The sequence below is a fragment of the Odocoileus virginianus genome, chromosome 6 (genome assembly GCF_023699985.2).
Source record: "Odocoileus virginianus isolate 20LAN1187 ecotype Illinois chromosome 6, Ovbor_1.2, whole genome shotgun sequence".
Taxonomy (NCBI): Eukaryota; Metazoa; Chordata; class Mammalia; order Artiodactyla; family Cervidae; genus Odocoileus; species Odocoileus virginianus.
Genome location: NC_069679.1, coordinates 88,593,810 through 88,613,400, shown reverse-complemented (window position 1 = coordinate 88,613,400; position 19,591 = coordinate 88,593,810). Strand labels below are relative to the sequence as shown.

Here is a 19,591-nt window from a genome sequence, read left to right as displayed (position 1 = left end):
CTGCGGTCCGCCCCCGCTTCTCTCACTGGTCGAGGTTGTTCAGGGCCTGGCAGAGGGTGTGGGAGGGGCGTGGAAGCCCCGCCCCTGCGCTCACTGCGGTCCGCCCCTCGCCTCTCAGAGCTGTTCCCTTCGCCTTCAGCCCGACGCTGTGGCTTTGAGAGTGGAACTCAGCCTGAAGCCTCGTTGCTGTCCTTTTTGTTTAGTTGCTAAGTTGTGTCTCTTTTGTGACCCCGTGAACCGTAGCCTCTCTGTCCATGGCATTCTCCAGGCGCGAATACTGGAGTGGGTTGCCGTGCCCTTCTCCAGGAGATCTTCCTGACCCAGGGATTGAACCCGGGTCTCCTGCATCTGCAGGCGATTCTTTACCGCTCAGCCACCAGGGAAGCCTCCTTAGTGCAAGGTGAAGAGCAAATAGGAAGCCGAAGAGCAAAGATGCTCCCTGCCCTCTTCTCATTCCAGGGGCTCACACTCCCCCCCGCTATCCCCTCGCCAGCCCCGCCTTCCATCAGGACCCTCACTCAGGGCATGTCACTGTGGACACGGGGGGGATGCTGTTGGGCCAGGTCCATGCCTCGCCCTCTGCAGACATCGCTCCGCCGCAGTCACCCATCCTCCCGACTGGCGGGGCGGCACATTTGCGCAGCAGGCAGCGTGCCAGGCGGCAGAGCCGAAGCCAGTCCTGGGTGTGGTTGGCCCCGGCTTTACCAGTGAAGAAGCAGGTTCAGAAGGGCCGTGACTGTTTTCCCACAGGGGGAAAAAAGAATCATGAGACTTAGCCAACCACAGTCACATAGCAAGTCAGTGAAAATCCCGCCGGAGAGCTGGTCTCCGGTTCTGGGCTCCCTCCAACGTGCTGTTGTGGGGAAGCTGTGGCCCAGCTCTCTGCCGCACTGAGCTCCCCGCAGCGCCGAGGGCTCGCAGGACCCAGCCGGGAGACCCGCGGCGGAGGAGCAGCGAGACTGCGATTGCTGCCGTTTGTTACCGTGTGCCTAACGTGGTCCGGGCATCGCAGCTCTCATTCTACATGCAGCGTCTTATTCAGTCCTTACCATGACTCCGTGAAGTGGGAAAAGCAAAACTCACAGAAATGAAGTAATCGGGTCTCCCCATCTCTGAGTGGTCCTTCTGGGATCTGAACCTACACAGTCCAACTTCAAAGCAGGCTTTTGATCACTGTGTCCTCCTGCCTTAGGGGAGGCAGATGCACAGTCTGGTTTTCGTATCAGGTGAGTGAGCACCCCAAAAATGACATTGTCCGCTTGCTCCTTGGTGCTTATATCAGAAAAGGAAGACCTCTGAATCAAGGATTCGGGGGACTGGTCTCCCTGCTCCTTCGCAGCCTCTGCCTCTTCGGGGTCCTCAACCGCAGTGCAGGAGGTGAGTCCCTGTCCCCTGGGGGTGCTTAGGAGGAGACAGGACGGCTTCCTGTGGGAGATGATTTGCACACCCATCCAGAGCTTGGTGGATGACCTTGACGTGCCCCTCCGTGGTTGCAGCTGTGCTCTGAGCTACTCCTCCCCCAACAAGGCTTTGGATCCCTGACCTTCAGGCCACCATCAGATCTCAGCAGTTACACCCCTAATATTGTATTTATGTGACAAATTAACTTTATCATCTGCTGCTGTTATGTTCAAGAGTTACTAGAATAGACACCATCTCATGGGGAATTCCCCTGATGTACAGTAGTTGAGACCCCATCTTCCAGTGTGGGGGACGAGGCTCCGTCTCTGGCTGGGGCACTGAGATCCCACCTGCTCAGAGCAGCTGAGCCCGCGTGCTACAGCGAGGGAGCCCCCCACACCCACACGGAGACCCTGCACGGCCAGAGCACCGTCTCATGACGGAATCCTGGGTGCACCAGTAGAGATACGCTGTTGTTCTCATATACAGTTGTTGATTACTTGGGTTGTTTTTTTCCCCCATAATGGTGACACAGTTACCTACATCATGCCACATCCAACACAGTGTGCTTTTCATCTCAAGATCCTTAATCACATCTGAGAAATCCCCTCATCATACAAGGTAGCACCCCTCAGTTCTGGGAGTTAGGATGTAGACATCTTCAAAGGGCCATTATTCAAGCTGCCATATACAAGTTTTCCCGCATTATCTACATTTTCATTGGTAAGGGCACTAAAGTTCATGGAGGTAAAACAGCATCCACTGAGTCATAAGTAAGTCGCAGAAAAGGCGTTCAGATGCAGGCTCGACTCTAAAGCCTATCTCTTAAATCACTCTAGGTGTTGCCTCTCATTTGTTGAAAGCTTGCTGGCATACACTTGTAGCAGACCTTTAGCTTTGACCTAATTTGGCTGATGTAGAAATTCAAGTTAGCATAGTCTCTAGAAGCCTGGGAGCAATTCTCTTTTAAAAAAAAAAAGGGTTATTCACCTTCTAGAATATGCCCATTGTGTGCAGGATAATGTATTTATAGCCATCTTTTTTATGATGCAGTTTTTCTGGACTTTGCTAATTCAAAAGGAAGCATGCTTTGTTTGTTGAGTGACAGTGGTGTGATAAGGCATAGCATTTGAATCTGATTATTGATAACTTTTTTAAACCATTTGTGTTCATTGGAGAGCGGGTATAATTCCTTTGATTTTCAATAGCTCCTATGTTATTTTCTTTATGGAAATATATGCAAAATATTAATAATAAGTATGTAACTTTTGATACTATTTAATTAAGATAATGCCTTTGGAATCAAAAGCAATTTTGTCTTTAAAAAGCCCATAGTGAGTTATGGGTGTTTGCTGTGAGAATTAACAGGAACCCTGAAACTAATCTGTGGAGCCCTAAGAGAAGATTTAAAGTGACATCATCCAATAATGCCTTTTTTTAAAAGTAAATTTGCCATTAAATGTGTGTGTCAGGCCTCTCGTGGGCAGCGTGTTCCATCAGTAATCTTCTATATTATTTAAAGCAGCCAATTTCACATTATTATCAGTACGAGGTCCCACTTTAAAAAGAAACATATGTAAACTTGATAGAGAGGGTTGGAATGCAGTTCAGCTGAAAGAATTCTTGGAGGAAAGGAGACATAAGGATTTCACTGCAGTGCTTGAAATTTTCCATTACTGAAATAGAACTCTAAAAAAGACACATTATCCTTCAACTCTTTCCTCTAAAATGCAAGGATCACCGTTGATTATTTTAACAAGGGACTATTCAAATTTATCAGTTACAATTCATAGTCAGTAGATGTTTTATGTGTGGATCAGGCTCTCCTCCTCTTCAATAAGGCCCTCCACACTGTTCTTTCTTTTCTAGCTTCACACATTTCTAGTGATGGAACTTCTGAACGGGGGAGAGCTGTTTGAACGCATTAAGAGAAAGAAGCATTTTAGTGAGACGGAAGCCAGCTACATCATGCGGAAGCTGGTTTCAGCTGTTAGCCACATGCATGACGTCGGAGTGGTACACAGAGATCTGAAACCCGAGGTATAAAATCATATAATGCAATCTAGCATCATTATTAAGTGTCCCCTAGACATGTGTGGGCTTTTTTTTTGGGGGGGGCGGTATTTTCAGGGATTTTTTTCTAAATAGATACTTGCAAATACCATGTTTCTTGGATTTTTTTCCTATTCTATTTCAGTCTAAAATAAATCTGTCTTTTCTTTTTTTTGCCAGCTGATCGTCTCGAGGTTATATTTGTAAGTGTGAGAGCCTTTTATGGAAGAAATACTTTATGCAACAGTTGTGGACTAAAAATAGCAATGGAAATTTTTGTAGCAGGAAATAATATCCCTCCTATATGTATACCATTTTAGAGGGATTTTTTTTAAATGGTTGCATTTTGAAAGCTTATCTTTCACTTTCATAATCAAATTGATGAGCTCATTAATAGGGACGTATATAATCCTGTTTTGAATATTAAAGCATTGTCTTGGTTTAATTAGTTATGTGATCTTTACATGTGCTTTTCTTTGCTCACCTACTGCAGTATTTATAGAACTGTGTAGCAGTGCAGAAGTAGCAGCTTTTCATATATTTTTTCTTTCAAAAGGTTAAGAAAGAAGGGTCTAACTCTAGAATAATCCCTTTTTAGTATCAAAAATGTGAAAATTCCTCCCTTTTAGAAAATCATCAAAATAATAATGCAAATTGAAAAACAAAACCCACTACTTTATGAAAGGAAAACAGTGAATCATCCTTTACCATAGGCAAAATTATATATATTTACTCTCTAAAATAGAATTTCAGTTTTAATTGCTATGTGATTGTAATGCATTTTCAAGTATATTTAAAATAATAATTTGGTGCTTATTTTTGTGTTAGACTATGAAACAATCTCTCTCAAAAAGCACCATTTATGCGTTTTGGTTAAGTACCTTAGGTTACTGGTAGGAAGAGGATGTTTTGAAAATGGAATTCTCTGGATATAACTGACTGATTCCTAAAGTATTTAAACTTCTGTGTACTTTCTATTATTGTTATTCCTATTACTCGTAATTAATCAAAAGTGAATTGTGTTTTATGAGCTGGCAGCTACGATAGCTGCCCCTCTGCTTCCTGCATCTCAGTTCTCGCTCTCCCACGCTACGCCCACTGAAAATATGGCACTCCGTACATTGGAGATTAACTGTCTATTTTTAAATGTGAACACATACCACTTAAATGCTTTTTTTGATAGACAAGGAACAAGCATGTAATTTTTTTAATTGAAAAGATCTGCTCCATGACTGTCTAGAATTCATTTTCACATGTTTTATTCTTTGATAACTGGCCATCTGTCCCCTCATGAGCCTCAAACAATGCAACTGTCCTCTCCAACAGAACTTAAATTCGCCTTCCGATTTTACTGATTAAAAAAACACTCACATAGCTTTGTTAAAAAGATTTTGTTTCAAGTAGGCATTTAAAAAGTAGAACTGTCTCATTATATAGGACATCCTGCTACTGTGATAGCCCTAAACTAACACGTGTTTTGGAGACATGAAAATGTACCTTTGTACTAACATTGTCATAATAAAATGGCTTTCACTTTGACTTTTAAGTGGCTGATTATATTATTTTCAAGCCAAAAGTTTAATCCCTTTCACATTGATAGCATTTCAAGATCTGTTTATGTCTGTTTTGGTAGCTATTTATGTGGTATTCATATTCTACACAGGCAAGATAACTTCTAGGTGGTGAGAATCAAATAAATTTAGAAGCTGGCTGACATTCTTAGTAGGCTGCTTTGTATGTTTCAAACTGATCCCCATATTCTTGAAAGATTGAGAAATTTTATCAAATTAGTTCCTGGCACAGCTTGAGACAAGGACATAAGTGGTTTGAGTGGTGACTTCCTGCCACTCCTGACCATGTACGCCCAGCTCCACTTTGAGAGTTGGGAGAGGAGTGAAGAGGGGAATGCCACGTCTCCTCCTTTTCAAGATCTGTGAACAAGGGAGTCCTTAGCCAGTCTTAGTATAGGAGACACTGAAGTCCTTGCCAGAGACTTTCGGGCTCAGCGGGGACAGGCCGGGCGCCTCACCCGCTGCTCTGCGCCGCAGCCCAGCGCCTTCTGCGGCAGGAGAGCCCGGGGCCACCTGCTGGGCGCTCTCCAGGTTCTCCTGCCTGAACGCCAGTGTGACTGCAGCTGTGGCGAGGCCTTCCATTGAATTATATTCACATTTAAGTTCCATCAAAGATTCAGGATTAAGCATTTAGTATGATAGAAAATTTAAGAAAACCTTTCAGCTAATTTTTTTTGTTTCTTTCCTCCCACTTCATTCATTTTTAACTTTTGAAAGGGGGCCTAGAAGATTTTTCTTCTTTGTATCAATGAAGCCTTCTATGATATATTTTCTTTCACTTTGAGTGATATTAAAAAGCAAATGATGTTCCAGAGCTGGGGCAATAATTTAATGTTCATACTAGATTTTGTTAGGATGGCTAAAGACAATATTATCAGATTCACTTACTGTGGGTACTAGCTTGATGTACTAATAAAAATGATGATTTGCACACCAGTATAGTTAGATTGTTTAACCAAGTGGTAAATACAGAAGTAATCAGGGACTTCTCTGGCAGTCCAGTGGCTAAGAGGGGAACTCCCAGTGCGGGGAGCGTGGGCTCGATCCCTGGTGGAGGAACTAAGATCTTGCATGCTGCGTGGTGCAGATAAAAACAAAACAAAAGGAATCAGTAAAACCTTAGTGATTGAGAAGGCTTGGAAAATACGTTTTCTGAATAATAGAGGGATAATCTCCATAAGCATCAAAAAATGTTCAAGTGTTAACTGTTTTGGAGAAAATATTTCTGAAATGCATGGCTCCACCATGTATTCTTTAATAGGTTTTACCAAATATTGTTAACTGTTTTGCTAGATATTATATAACTATTTTATTTGACTTCATTCAACAGACAAATATTTACCAAACCACCTGCTACGTGAGAAAGTCATGAGTAAGATAGACACAGTTCTTGACCTCATGGAATTACGGTCTAATATGGGTGAAGACATTGAACTAATATTGCAGAGCTGATAAATGCCAGAAAAGAACAGTAAATGCCAGAAGAAAATATAGTAGTTTTCAGCTTCAGTTTGGTGACATCTCTAAAGGAGGATTAGATGCCTGAGAGCCAGGTTGGAAGGGAGGTTGGTGGAAGAAGTAGAAGACAGGCCACAAGCAAAAGACGAAGAAGGGGCATCACACCATTGGGAGTGTCCCTCGTGACCTTGTAAACTCGAGGTGGTCCAGAAAGCTAAAGCAGAGAGCAGCGGATGCTGGGATCCCACTCCTAACCCACCGAGTCAGATCTCTGTGTCTGAGTCCAATGTAAATATTAATAGATAATGTTGCAAAATGCCTCTCCAGGGCCCCTGACATTTTAATGAGAAACTTTTTATCTTGCAGAATTTATTGTTTACTGATGAAAATGACAATTTGGAAATTAAAGTCATTGATTTTGGGTTTGCACGCTTGAAGCCACCTGATAATCAGCCTCTGAAGACGCCGTGCTTCACTCTTCACTACGCTGCCCCAGAGCTTTTGAATCACAATGGCTATGATGAGTCCTGCGACCTCTGGAGCTTGGGCGTCATTTTGGTGAGTTTGTATCGGCCATGCCATCAACCCCTTGGGTTCTCTGTGTCCCCTGCATCTCTCCCTTTGCTGTCTGTCTGTCTTTTTTCTTCCCCACTGGGATATAATTGCTTTACAATGTCATGCTTGTTTCTGCTATACAATGAGGTGAATCAGCTACATGTGTACATACATCACCCTGTCCTCTCACACCCCTATCCTACCCCTCTAGGTTTTTCTTAAATTCATTAAAAAAAAATTGGCAAATTGATTTCTTTTCTGCACAAACAGTAAAAGGCCTGACTGAAAACTATTTCCCTTTCTTAAAATTTATATTGGAGAAAATGTAGGAATTTTTATTTTGGTTTATTTAGAATATTTAAGGCAACTGTGTTTTGTGTGAAATACAGTTATATATATGTATTTTTAAAGAAGCAATAGTCTATTTTCATAAGCTATGCATATTAGATATAATATGGAACTAGCAAAGTGACTCATTAATGGAAAAATATTTAAAAGTATATTCTCTGAGATTTTCAGCCCAAAAAGCAATTGAGGAATATCACTTAGGATAAATTAACAAATTAATAAATAAAATTTAAAATATTCATAGTAACTTATAGTAATCATGGTAAGCATGCTTTTCACAAAACCTCCTTGGCAGCCAGGATCAGAAACAACATGAGCTAGAAAAATCTCAGCATGTTTTTTTTTTCCCTCAAAATAGCTTTATTTTTTCTGCATACAATTCGTAATGCTTAATCATAGGGAGAAGCTTTCAGACATAGAGAATGATACAGGAGCACAGTGAAACCACGCGTAGTCTCACCATGTAGAGATGATGCTGTATCAGCTCTTCCCCTCTGCCTGCCCCTCCCCCGTGCTGTGTGCGCTGCATGTCTTTCTGCACGTGTTTCTGTCTGTTTGTAGATATGTATTTAGGTTTTTAACAAATGAGATTATGTGATATGTAGTTTGGGTCTCCAGAGTTTAACATTTCTTTACTAATGAGCAGTTAGCATTTTCTAGCCTCTCACTAATTATAAGCCACACAAATGAATATTTTTGATATATGTACTTGCATTGATCTATTTCCTTAGACTAGACTCCTAGGAGAGGGGTGTATACATCCTTATTTTGACATATATGGCTGTATTTCCTTCTAGAAGGTTTCCAGATCATGTTCTCATCAGCTGTATGTGAATACATGGGATACTATCAATTTCAGTCTAAATTACTTCCTATGGTTATTACAAGTTGCATGCATTTTCTTTGATGAGTATTTAGTGTGTGCATCTTTTCATGTATTTGAACATTTTAATTTTCTCTTTTATGAATTGCTGTTTATGAGCTCTGCCTACTTTCCCATGGGGAAATTTTTCATATTGAAACTTAAAGCTCTATTAAGGATTTTAATCCTTTGTCAGACATTAATGTTGGAAATGTTTTTTCTGGTTTGTCATTTCTTTGAAAACTTTGTTCACAGTTATATGAGGTTTTAATTTTGTTTTTAGAGAGGTTTAAATAGAGAAGCTTTTTTAATTTTTATGTTTTAATGGAGAAATTTAAAAAAATTATGTAAAAAAATTTTTAAATGAAAAAAACATATCTATTTAAACCCCTCTAAAAGCAAAATTCAAATATGTTGGGCTTCCCAGGTGGCACTAGTGGTAAAGAACCTGCCTGCCAGTGCAGAAGACATAAGAGACATGGGTTCAATCCCTGGGTGGGGAAGATCCCATAGGGAAGAGGGCATGGCAACCCACTCCAGTCTTCTTGCCAGGAGGATCCCGTGGAGGATCCCGTGTAGCCTAGCGGGCTACAGTCCATAGGGTCACAGAGTTGGACACGACTGCAGAGACTTCACGCAGGATGTGTCAGTCTTTTCCTTTATGGTATCTGGCTTTGATGTCAGATTGGCACTCCAACTGCAGCCCTCTTAATTTCCCTTTGGGACGATATTTATTTCTGTGCTCATCCCTCCATCTGGGTTTATTTTGGTGTCAGTTTGTCTTCCCCCAGTGGCAGCCAGTTGTCCTTGCAAGATGGTTCTTTTATTTTTAAGCTATAGGTTTTTATTTCAGCAGTTTTAAGTCATCATTTATAATTTGCAAATTAAACTACATATTTATGAGTATGATTTAAACAGCTAACTTCTGTAGATTTGAGTTTTGTTTGACTTAAACTGATTACAGTAGCACTCTCCTAAAAAACTCATCTAAATAAAAAAGAGCCTTTCTTTTTTAGCAATAATACAGGACTTCCCCGTTGTAAAAGAGCCTTTACTTAAATACAGGCCAAATGTAATTATCATACTTTTTAAGGTTTTAAAAGACACTCTTAGACATGCAGACAGGTATTTTAGAGCCTCCAAATGCCTTATCTATGGAAATAACCTCGTGTAATGGCTGGAGAGAAGCCAGGCTTCTTTCTAGATGTTAACTGTCAACTCTTAAACAGGAGTAGGAAAGAACAGATTAAAGGATACCACCAGTTTATAGTCACAGTGCCCAGACTGCTGGCGTTCTACAGGGTAAACAACCGCATTACTCCAGCAAATAAAGTTATGAGAAAAGTAGACTGGGAACCTGTAGATTAAAAGACACTTAAGAAACGATGTTTACATTTTACTTGAATTCATTTTACTTCAAACAAATTCTAATTTTAATTCTATTTGTTAAATTCAAACTCTGTCATACAAATGTGATTATATTGGTATGCAGTGTGTATAACACAATTGAGGGAATTTGATTATTGACTGGATATTGGATGATACAAAGGCATTACTGCTAATTGTTTTTCAGTGCAATCATAGGTTGTGGTTGTGGGATTTTAAAAATCCTTGCCTTTTAGAGATATAAAATGAAATACTGGGTTGACCAAAAATTTCATTCAAGTTCTGTTACAGCCCATGGAAAACCCGAACAAAGTTTTTGGCCACGCCAGTACTTACATAAGAAAAGCTAAGTTAGCGCCTGCATTAAACTGTCCAAGGAAAAAGAAGAAGGCCTTGTAAACTCTTCCATATAATGAGTGCTTCTCCCCAGAGGATCTAGATTTGAGCTGTCCCATAGTAGGCACAAAATTTATTTGGAGTTGTTTGCCTTACAAGTCTGTGACCCTTTGACATGTTGCATGTGATGAACACAAATGTGGATACTTTAATATGAAGATAACTTACGTTATCGTCACTGGGTAAAGCAAATACTTGAGAAAGATGCATCGTGTCACACGTGTGGCTTTGGTTACAACTCAGTCTACCTCATGGATGAGCAGTTCATTGGAAGCACTCAGGACTCTGATTAAAATAGAGCTTACCCCGTGTCGTAGTCTGCTCAGGGCCGCTATGACGGAACAGTGCACACAGGGTGACTTGAGCAGCAGAGTTTTATTTCACAGTTCTGGAGGCTGGGAGGTCCAGTTCCAGGGAGCCAGCAGGCTGGTATCTGGTGAGGGCTCTCCCCGCTGGTTGCAGACAGCCACCTGTTCATGGGGGCCTCACGTGGCTTCTCCTCGCGTGAGCTCGGAGAGAGAGGAGGCCAACTCCCTGGTCTCTGCAAGGACACCCTCGTGGATGAAGGTCCTGCATCCCCATTACCTTCACCTCCGTAAAGGTCCTGTCCTCAATTCAGCCACGTTGAGGAGAGTGTGACTTTTCAGCACATGAATTTTTAAGGCACACAGTAATTCAAAGCTTAACAGACAGTGTTTAGAAAATGTAGCATAGGATTATATGCTATTCCATAGGTATATATAGCATACCCATGGGATGGAATATAATAACGGTTAAAACATATTTCTTCCAAGTGTTTTATTCGGGATTTCATATTTTTCCACTTTATTCAGGATTTCATATTTTTCCACTTTCTTCTCAAAATTGTATTTTGAAAATTTCAGACCTAGAGAAAATTTGGGAGAAGAACACAGTGAACATTTAGCATGTTACCACATTTACTTTTGCTTTCTCCCCAGCTTCTTCTTGTGTGTACACACACACACACACACACACACACACACACACACACACACACATCTTTATGTATATGGATAATTTCTTATCACAACCTTTGCCAACAGTTTGCAGACACAGAATTATTCTTAACAGAAGTTGATTCCTGGATAATCAACTAAATTCTAAGATCTTGGAGTTGAGAGGAGCCTAAAGTTGTCTAATTCTAGCTCTTCCAGAAAAGGGATCTTTTTACAAAGTCCCTATCACCACTCTCCTTTATAAATATTTCCAAAGATGGTGAATTCATCTTTCCACCCAACAGCTTGTTGAATTATTTACACAGCAGAGCAAGAAAACTCAAATAGAAAGGATACTTCTTTATGTTTCGTCACCCACGTATGTGTTAGGAGGTGGGGTGAGATTAAGAAGGGGAGCAGATTCTTGAAACCCGTTGCTCAGTATCTGCTGAACTCGCAGGCCGAATGGCCCAGCAGTTTCCATCTCAGGGATGTAGTCAACAGACATGTCTGTCTCTATGGACCGGAGGAGACGTGCACAGAGATACAGAGCAGCAGGCTCCAGGTGCCGCAGATTGGAGACAAGTCAAGTGTTTATCAACAAGAGAAAGCTGTTTTAGCCTGGGTTCCCGTGGAAAGTAGAACCTGAAGTGAAGGCTTACGTTTTGTCATGTTCCTAAGGACCAGACCTGGAGGCTCAGCTGGTGAAGAACCCGCCTGCGATGCGGGAGACCTGGGTTTGATCCCTGGGTTGGGAAGATCCCCTGGAGAAGGGAAAGGCTACCCACTCCAGTATTCTGGCCTGGAGAATCATCCATGGGGTCACAAAGAGTCAGACACGACTGAGCGACTTTCACTTTCACTAAGGACCAGAATCCCAGGGAGGCAGGAGGGAGGCAGGGAAGAGGCGAACAGAGGTGGGTGAGTTGCCACCTACTGTCACCAAGTGGAGCTGAGCAGGTGCGCTCACAGAACAAAGACCTCTTAATAGCAGACCGTAATGCTGCAGGAAGAGGAAACATGAATTCTGTGAGCCCTGCACCCACAGAACCTAGGTATGGGGGACCCAGCACCGACGGATCGCCACTGATTCTCAAGGACAGAACTCCAGCCCCACCCTGAGCTGGTGTCGTCACGAGCTTTCCATATGCTTGACACTGCCCAAGAGAAAGAATGCCAGTCTGTCCGACAAGTAGGCCCAGTTTCCTCTCTTCTTTCATCAGCTGATCACTGGGATCCCTCCTCAGTGAGGTCGTAGGTGTGAGTTAGGGACGAGGCCTTGGTGCACCAGAGAGGAGGGGTGGCATGCGCCCATGCACTACCTTGCAGCACCTCTGGCCCTCCTCAGGTCGACTCTGAGCGCGCCGTGTACACGTCACAGCTTGCAGCACTGGCTTTATGAGTCAGGGCGTCTGCTCGTCCCAGCTCACAGGTTTGTCCGAGCTTCAGGAAGCATTTCAGCTGACTGCTCTCACTGGCTCCAGGCATCCTTGCCAGGATGTTGAGTCTTGAGTCTCAAACAGGTGTTTCCGTGGCAGTAGTTTCTCCATCAGGTTTCTTGTCCCATCGGCCCACCCTAGTTCAGCATCTTCAGAATCCGTTCTCTTCTGTGTCCCCTGACCCCGCCTCGGCCGTTTTAGCCAGGGCCCGAAGTTCCTCTGGTATATGCACATTCCACTGTTAATGTCATCTTTTGAAATGATTAGATTATCCCTTTTTTATTCTTCTTGTCCTGAATATAGCTATAAAAATGGTTTTAAATCTTGATATCATAGTAATCCATTTCTTTTTATCTACAAGTCTGAAATGTATTTGTTGTTTCAGTGATCAAAGTCATGTAATCTTTTAAACTTAGTAATGCAGCATCGAAACATGTATATTATCTAGGGTGAAACAGATCACCAGCCCAGGTTGGGTGCATGAGACAAGTTCTCGGGCCTGGTGCACTGGGAAGACCCAGAGGGATCGGGTGGAGAGGGAGGTGGGAGGGGGGACCGGGATGGGGAATACATGTAAATCCATGGCTAATTCATTTCAATGTATGACAAAAACTACTGCGATGATGTAAAGTAATTAGCCTCCAACTAATAAAAATAAATGGAAAAAAAAATAAAATAAAAAATAAAAAATTTAAAAAAATAAAAAAGAAAAAAAAATAAACTTAGTAATGCTGATTGTAATATTTGGGAAATTATGCTGATGAAGTTAGTAATGAAATAACCAGAGTGGCTTTGATGGTGATTTTGGCAGACATTCTGTTTTGCTCTTTTTTTCTTGATAGTATACAATGTTGTCAGGGCAAGTTCCATTTCAGTCTCATGATAAAAGTCTGACATGCACCAGTGCAGTGGAAATCATGAAGAAAATTAAAAAGGGAGATTTCTCCTTTGAAGGAGAAGCCTGGAAGAATGTATCCCAAGAGGCTAAAGATTTGATCCAAGGTAAGTATCTAATGGAAAATTTTATATGATGTATAGCGATTGAAGTGGAACCATACCTGTGATACATATATTTGTTTGTGAATTATTCAAGAATCCCTGTGTGTTTAAAGATTCAGGCTACTCTGTTCAGCCTCAGCTTCGTATCAGGACACCCTCCGTCAACAACCTCATCCACATTCACAGCCTCAGTCTCACACCTTCAAAGGGAACTGCTTCCTCTTTCCTCTCCTTTCCCCCAGGCACATGCGTGCTCCTCTCCCTCTTGTTTTCGTGGCCAAGACCCTCGACCCCACCACCTTCCTCGCAGCCAGGCCCTGGGCGCTGGGGTTCAGCATCGCTGCCAGATGCCCCTCCCCCGATGCTCAGGGCTCTCATCCGAGGTCTGGTCATAGCTCTCTCCTAACATTCACAACGTGCTTTCAACTTACCTACTTGCTCTGGCTTTATGTGTCTGTCGTCCATCGGCTCAGTGCCTTCCTAATATCCAGATGCAGTCATACCTTTTTTCTGTTAAAAGTTCTTCAGAGAATGCCAGTGAGCTTTAGGTCAGACTCCCTAGTGGAGCCTTCACGGCCTGGTTCTGCCTCCCTCTGTTTCCTGCCACCCTCACACCAACAGCTGTTGTCCAGTCACTCAGTTGTGTCCAACTCTTTGTGACCCCATGGACTGCAGCACGCCAGGCCTCCCTGTCCATCACCAACTCCTGGAGTTTACTCAAACTCATGTCCATTGAGTCGGTGATGCCATCCAACCATCTCATTCTCTGTCGTCCCCTTCTCCACCTGCCCTCAATCTTTCCCAACATCAGGGTCTTTTCCAGTGAGTCAGTTCTTCGCGTCAGGTGGCCAGAGTATTGGAGCTTCAGCATAAGTCCTTCCAGTGAACACTCAGGGTTGATTTCCTTTAGGATGGACTGACACTATGGAACACCTGACTTCTTCCAATGTGCTGAGTTTTCACGCTCTGTTCACCCTTACTCGTCCTAATCCTGGGACTCACTTTGTCATCGACCCCTGCCCATCCCTCAGGACTCATCTCCTGGAAGCCTCAGGGTGCCCACCCCCCAGGGAGGAGCCCTTCCCCAGAGTCTGCTGCACACGTGTCCTCGGATGGGATAAGACCTCACACACAGCTCCTCCCGGAGCCTCCATCTGCACGTTCCCTAACCTGCGGAAGGTGTTTGTCCACGAGTCAAGTAGATCTCAGCGCTCTTTGTTTGGAGGGGGTTTGCCTGGCCCCTGGTGGGAGTCCTTGTTTCAAGTGGTTATTTTCACCGGATTGGAAAGCCCTGCTAGCCTGCAGCCTCCTGGAAACAGGCTACTGTGGGCTTCACTGTTAGCAGCCAGTGTTCACCAGGGAATCTCAATGTAGATGAAAATGGAGGTAATTATCCTTGTAGGAGGTTGACGCCATATAGAAACCATCATGTCTTGTGAACATAATTGATTTCTGAGGTTGATTTTAAACTATGTTTGAAATGACAGCTCATGAAATAAAAATATCTTATTTATTCCCATAGGACTCCTCACAGTTGATCCAAACAAAAGGCTTAAAATGCCTGACTTGAGATACAATGAATGGCTTCAAGATGGCAGTCAGCTGTCCTCAAATCCTCTGATGACTCCAGACATTCTGGGCTCTTCAGGAGCCGCGGTGCACACGTGTGTGAAAGCCACCTTCCACGTAAGGCTCCAGCTCTGCGCTCCCGGGCGGTTTGAGACGGGGCTGGATATCCTTACTCTGTAACCTCGGAGGCACGCTCTTGGGCAGGCAGTTTTTAAAATGGGTTCTTTTAATTTTAGATATGCTTTTATAAATCCCTTCATGACATAAACACTTTTCTGAACAGAAAGTGCATGGGGACCAGAGTCACCACAAACCCACAAAATATTTATTTGACATTTGGGATGAGGCAGTTGTCTGATATTTGAATAGTTGAAGTTTTTCAGTCACTAAGGAAAGCAATATGCATATTATTAGAACTTTCTCAAAAATGTTCTTTTGTTGAAGGTTAGTTGATTTTACAATCTTGTATTAATTTCTGCCGTGCAGCAGACTTGATTCAGTTACACATATATATAAACACTGCTATATATTCGTTTTCACCTTCTTTTCTATCATGGTTTATCACAGGGTATGAATATAGTTTCCTGTGCTGTACGTAGGACGTGTTGTTTATTGAATTCTATGCATATAGTGGTTTGCTTCTGAAACCCAAACTCCAGTCCATCCCTACCCAGCTCTCCTTCCTTCTTGGCAACCGTACGTCTGTACTAGCACTTTGGTTCTCTCTAAATAAGCCAAGTCACTGTCTGTAGAAACCATAAATAAGCATTGGAAATTAAGGCACCTGTGAAAGTCCATCCCTTCAACAGTCATTTTGTGCATAATTTTATTGTTCTAGAAACTGAGGGATAAGAAGTAAATTAATTAAAAAAAAGTAAATTAATTGGTATTAAATAGTAAATATTGTGTTCTTGAAAGGCTGAGACTACATAGCAATAAATGTAGATTCCGGCACACTCGTGCCAAACATGCAAGTACATTAAGATAATTGTCTAAGGAGCAGAGGAGTTAGAAGTAACATTGCTTCTGAGAGGATTATCTTGAGGAAGGAGACAGGATAGCATTTCCTCTTGGCTGCAGAAATGGATTAAAAAACTAATGAACTGGGATCTGGTGAGGCGTGAAGAGATTAACGGCAGGGTTTGCAGATGATCCAGATCTTCTCGGTGGCATGTGAGGCAAGGTTGTCACCTCAGCAATGCCTACGCCTGAATCTGAGAAAAGCAGAGACGGGCTGCTGTGAGGAGGAAGCCAGGATGAGGTCTGTGGAGCTCATCTCTGCATATTATCGTGTCCAGGACTGCACTGACTGTACTGATATGGGCGTGGAGGTCAGGGGCTCTGTGCTGGGACTTTGTGGTTGGAATCTTAAAGCTCAGGATGAGTCAGAGTAATGGGGGGAAGGGAGTGAGATTGCTGACATTCTCCAGGAATTTCCAGTCGGTCAGTGGTTCCTTTAATTGAGAGGTAGCACTCCCCTCTTCAAAAGATCGATTAGAGTTGGGACTCCTGGACAGCCTCGCTGGTGGCTCTCAGGAGGGCCCTCGGAAGCGCTTCCCTGTCGCCTGCTGCGCCCCCCTGCAGTCGTAGATGCAGGGGCTCAAGGACCGTGCTCCCAGGGCTTCCCTGCTGGCCCCCTCATGCTCAGTAAGGAGTCCGCCCACAACGCGGGAGACCTGGGTTCCATCCCTGGGTCGGGAAGCTCCCCTGGAGAAGGGAAAGGCTGCCCACTCCAGCATTCTGCCCTGGAGAATCCCATGGGCTGTATAGTCCATGGGGTTGCAAAGAGCCGCACACGACTGAGCGACTTTGGCTTTCACTTTCCTAGGACAGGCTGGAGCTGTGGTTGCCAACCACGCATTGTCTGTAAGTCGTAACTGCGAGGAAGACTTCAGTCCTTTCACTTGCGTGGCGGTTCCTCCTCATTTTTTTTTCTTCCCTTGTTATTCAGTCTCAGTCTTGTCTACCTCTTTGCGACCATATGAACTGCACCACACCAGGCCTCCCTGTCCTCCACTGTCTTCCAGAGTTTGCTCAAACTCATGTCCATTGTGGAGAAGGAAATGGCAACCCACTCCAGTGTTCTTGAATCCCAGGGATGGGGGAGCCTGGTGGGCTGCCGTCTTTGGGGGTCACACAGAGTCGGACATGACTGATGCGACCTAGCAGCAGCGTGTCCACTGAGTCAGTGATGCCGTGCAACCATCTCATCCTCTGTCGTCCCCTTCTCCTCCCGCCTTCAGTCTTTCCCAGCATCAGGGAGTCGGCTCTTGGCATCAGGTGGCCAAAGCTTCAGCATCAGTCCCTCCAGTGAGTGCTCAGGGTTATTTCCTTCAGGATGGACTGTTTGATCTTGCTGTTCTGCCCTAGGCCTTCAACAAATACAAGAGAGAGGGGTTCTGCCTGCAGAACGTGGACAAGGCGCCGCTGGCGAAGAGGCGGAGGATGAAGAAGACCAGCACCAGCACCGAGACGCGCAGCAGCTCCAGCGAGAGCTCGCGCTCGTCGTCCTCCCACTCGCAGGGCAAGCGCACGCCCCCCGCGGCGCTGCAGCCCGGCCCGCCCGCCGAGGGCGAGGGCGGCGCGCCCGAGAGCCCCTTCCAGTTCTCGGACTGAGCGCTGGACGCCCGGAGGCCAGGCCTGTGCTCCGAGAAGCGCACCGCGCTGGGCCCGCTGGCATCTGCCCCGTGGGGAATTTTCCCAGGAAAGCCCAGTTGGTTATCCTCGTCCGGAAGCACCGGCGGAGAACGGGACCGAGTGGAGCGCACGGCATGCCATTAGTGACCGGGATGACGCCCGCACGACTATCCTGAGAGGCAGAGACGTCTGTCCGTCTGAGTGGGGCCGGTGAGGTTCGAGCTGCTGACAGTAAGTCACCGGGTCCTCAGAGGTCCGCCAGCAAGAGTTCCTAGGACTGTGATGATACCTGTTGCTTCGCCTTGTGGGCATTGTGGGTTTTTAAGAGATATGCATCCTTTGAACAGTGATTGATCAGAAAAAAAAAAAAAAAAGGTCTAACTGTTTTCCAAAAGATTCTGTCATGAATTTTATGTGTGGTGTATACTTTTTAATTGAGAGAGGATTTTAACTTATTTTTATTTTATGGTTACCTATGACGATAACCTACTATTATTAACCTTTTTCTAAAAAGTAAAAAGAAAGGCATAAGAAGGTCCCATGCTTTGTATTGGGGACCTCTCTGAGATGCATGCTAAGCTACGTTATGTTTTTAATTTTGCACTGCTCTTTCCTGGCAATTTATTTTCATGGTTACTGCAAAATATTAAGGTACATGTCTCTGTTTTAAGTAATATTGCACTTTATAAAGAAATATGAATAAAGCAAGCTGTTTTATAAAGTGCACTCTTTAAAGCATATGTACTGTATTTTTGCCTTTTTTCCCCCATTATCTACTTTGTTTGCCCTGACATCCCCCTTCTACTCAGGACGCAGCGTGGAAGGGCTGTGTGTGTGCCGCTGCGGCACTGCTGCGAGGAGACCCGAGTGGGCATCCTCCTGACACTGTGCTCGTTTGTACACTGTGCGTGCTGGTCAGGCTCTCCTCCTGTGGTCAGGTTATGTACATAATACTTCAGAGTCGTATCTATAACCTGTTTGGAAGTATTTCTGTTCAATTCTAAATCCAGAAAGCGTATTTTATAAACTTATGCAGAGCGCTTGTATTGCTCAAAAGTTCCGAGTTCATAACCGAAAACAAGTGCTGTGTGCTGAGGACATTTTACTGAATGATTGCTGCATTTTAAAATGCGATTGATTCATTCCCTATGCAAAAGAAGAAGTGGTAGGATTTGTGTGTTGTATTTTTTTTAAGCCATCACACGAAATGTCAGGACTGAGAAAAGTGATTTTTTGCTATGTTTACAGGAATAATTTTAAGGTAATGCCCAATATGTTTGTCAGTTTTGTTAACAATAACCTCTTGAGCATTAGTTTGGAATTGGGCATGATATTTATTTATTCCTTTCTTGAGATAATAGCAGCATTAATTTCAACCAGTTATGAATACTAAAAATATTGCACTCTATGTAATAGTAGCATATTTATTACTGAACCAATGTATATATTAATAGCACAAGCAGCAAAAATGGCAACTATTAAACTATTTTCAAAATGTATTATCCTGTCCACATTTTTGTTCACGATGATTATCGGACATAACTTTTATACTTTTCAGTGGCCCAAATGGCTGCATAATTCTCGAGTCAGTGAAAATTTTGTGCTTCTAGCTTTTGGTCCTTCTTAGTAATGGTGGGAAATCTGAGGTACATTGTTACCGAACTCTGAGGCTAATTCATAGACTGTGATTCCATCAGGCACAGAGTTAAAATAACCAAGAAAATGTCCATTTATATCTATAGTAAGGTTGACTATATCTAGAAGTGTGTGTTAGCTCCAAACATTTTTAAAACTGTGCATTCTAGGAGAAAATACTAATAAAGTGTAAACTATAGAGGCTTTGTTGCAAAGGGACAGTGATCCAGAAAGATAGTTGGTATACCTAATGATTGATGGCATAAGTGATACATTGTGAATATTGGAAAGTCATGAGTTTCACGTACATTTATTACCTTTGCCAGT

The 19,591-nt window shown here is 43.4% G+C and overlaps 1 protein-coding gene across 4 annotated transcripts in view; it reads left to right on the top strand.

Annotated features, from left to right (window-relative positions):
- Positions 1–19,128, top strand: part of RPS6KA5 (ribosomal protein S6 kinase A5) — a 187,793-nt gene extending 168,665 nt beyond the window's left edge. For all 4 annotated transcript variants that reach the window (XM_020900771.2, XM_070469793.1, XM_070469794.1 and 1 more), the window contains 5 exons: positions 3,271–3,441; positions 6,849–7,040; positions 13,267–13,426; positions 14,946–15,109; positions 17,363–19,128. In XM_020900771.2, the coding sequence (XP_020756430.2) occupies positions 3,271–3,441; positions 6,849–7,040; positions 13,267–13,426; positions 14,946–15,109; positions 17,363–17,608 (933 nt within the window). In that variant the 3' untranslated portion in view covers positions 17,609–19,128. The remainder of the gene's footprint in view (positions 1–3,270; positions 3,442–6,848; positions 7,041–13,266; positions 13,427–14,945; positions 15,110–17,362) is intronic.
- Positions 19,129–19,591: the final 463 nt, after the last annotated feature.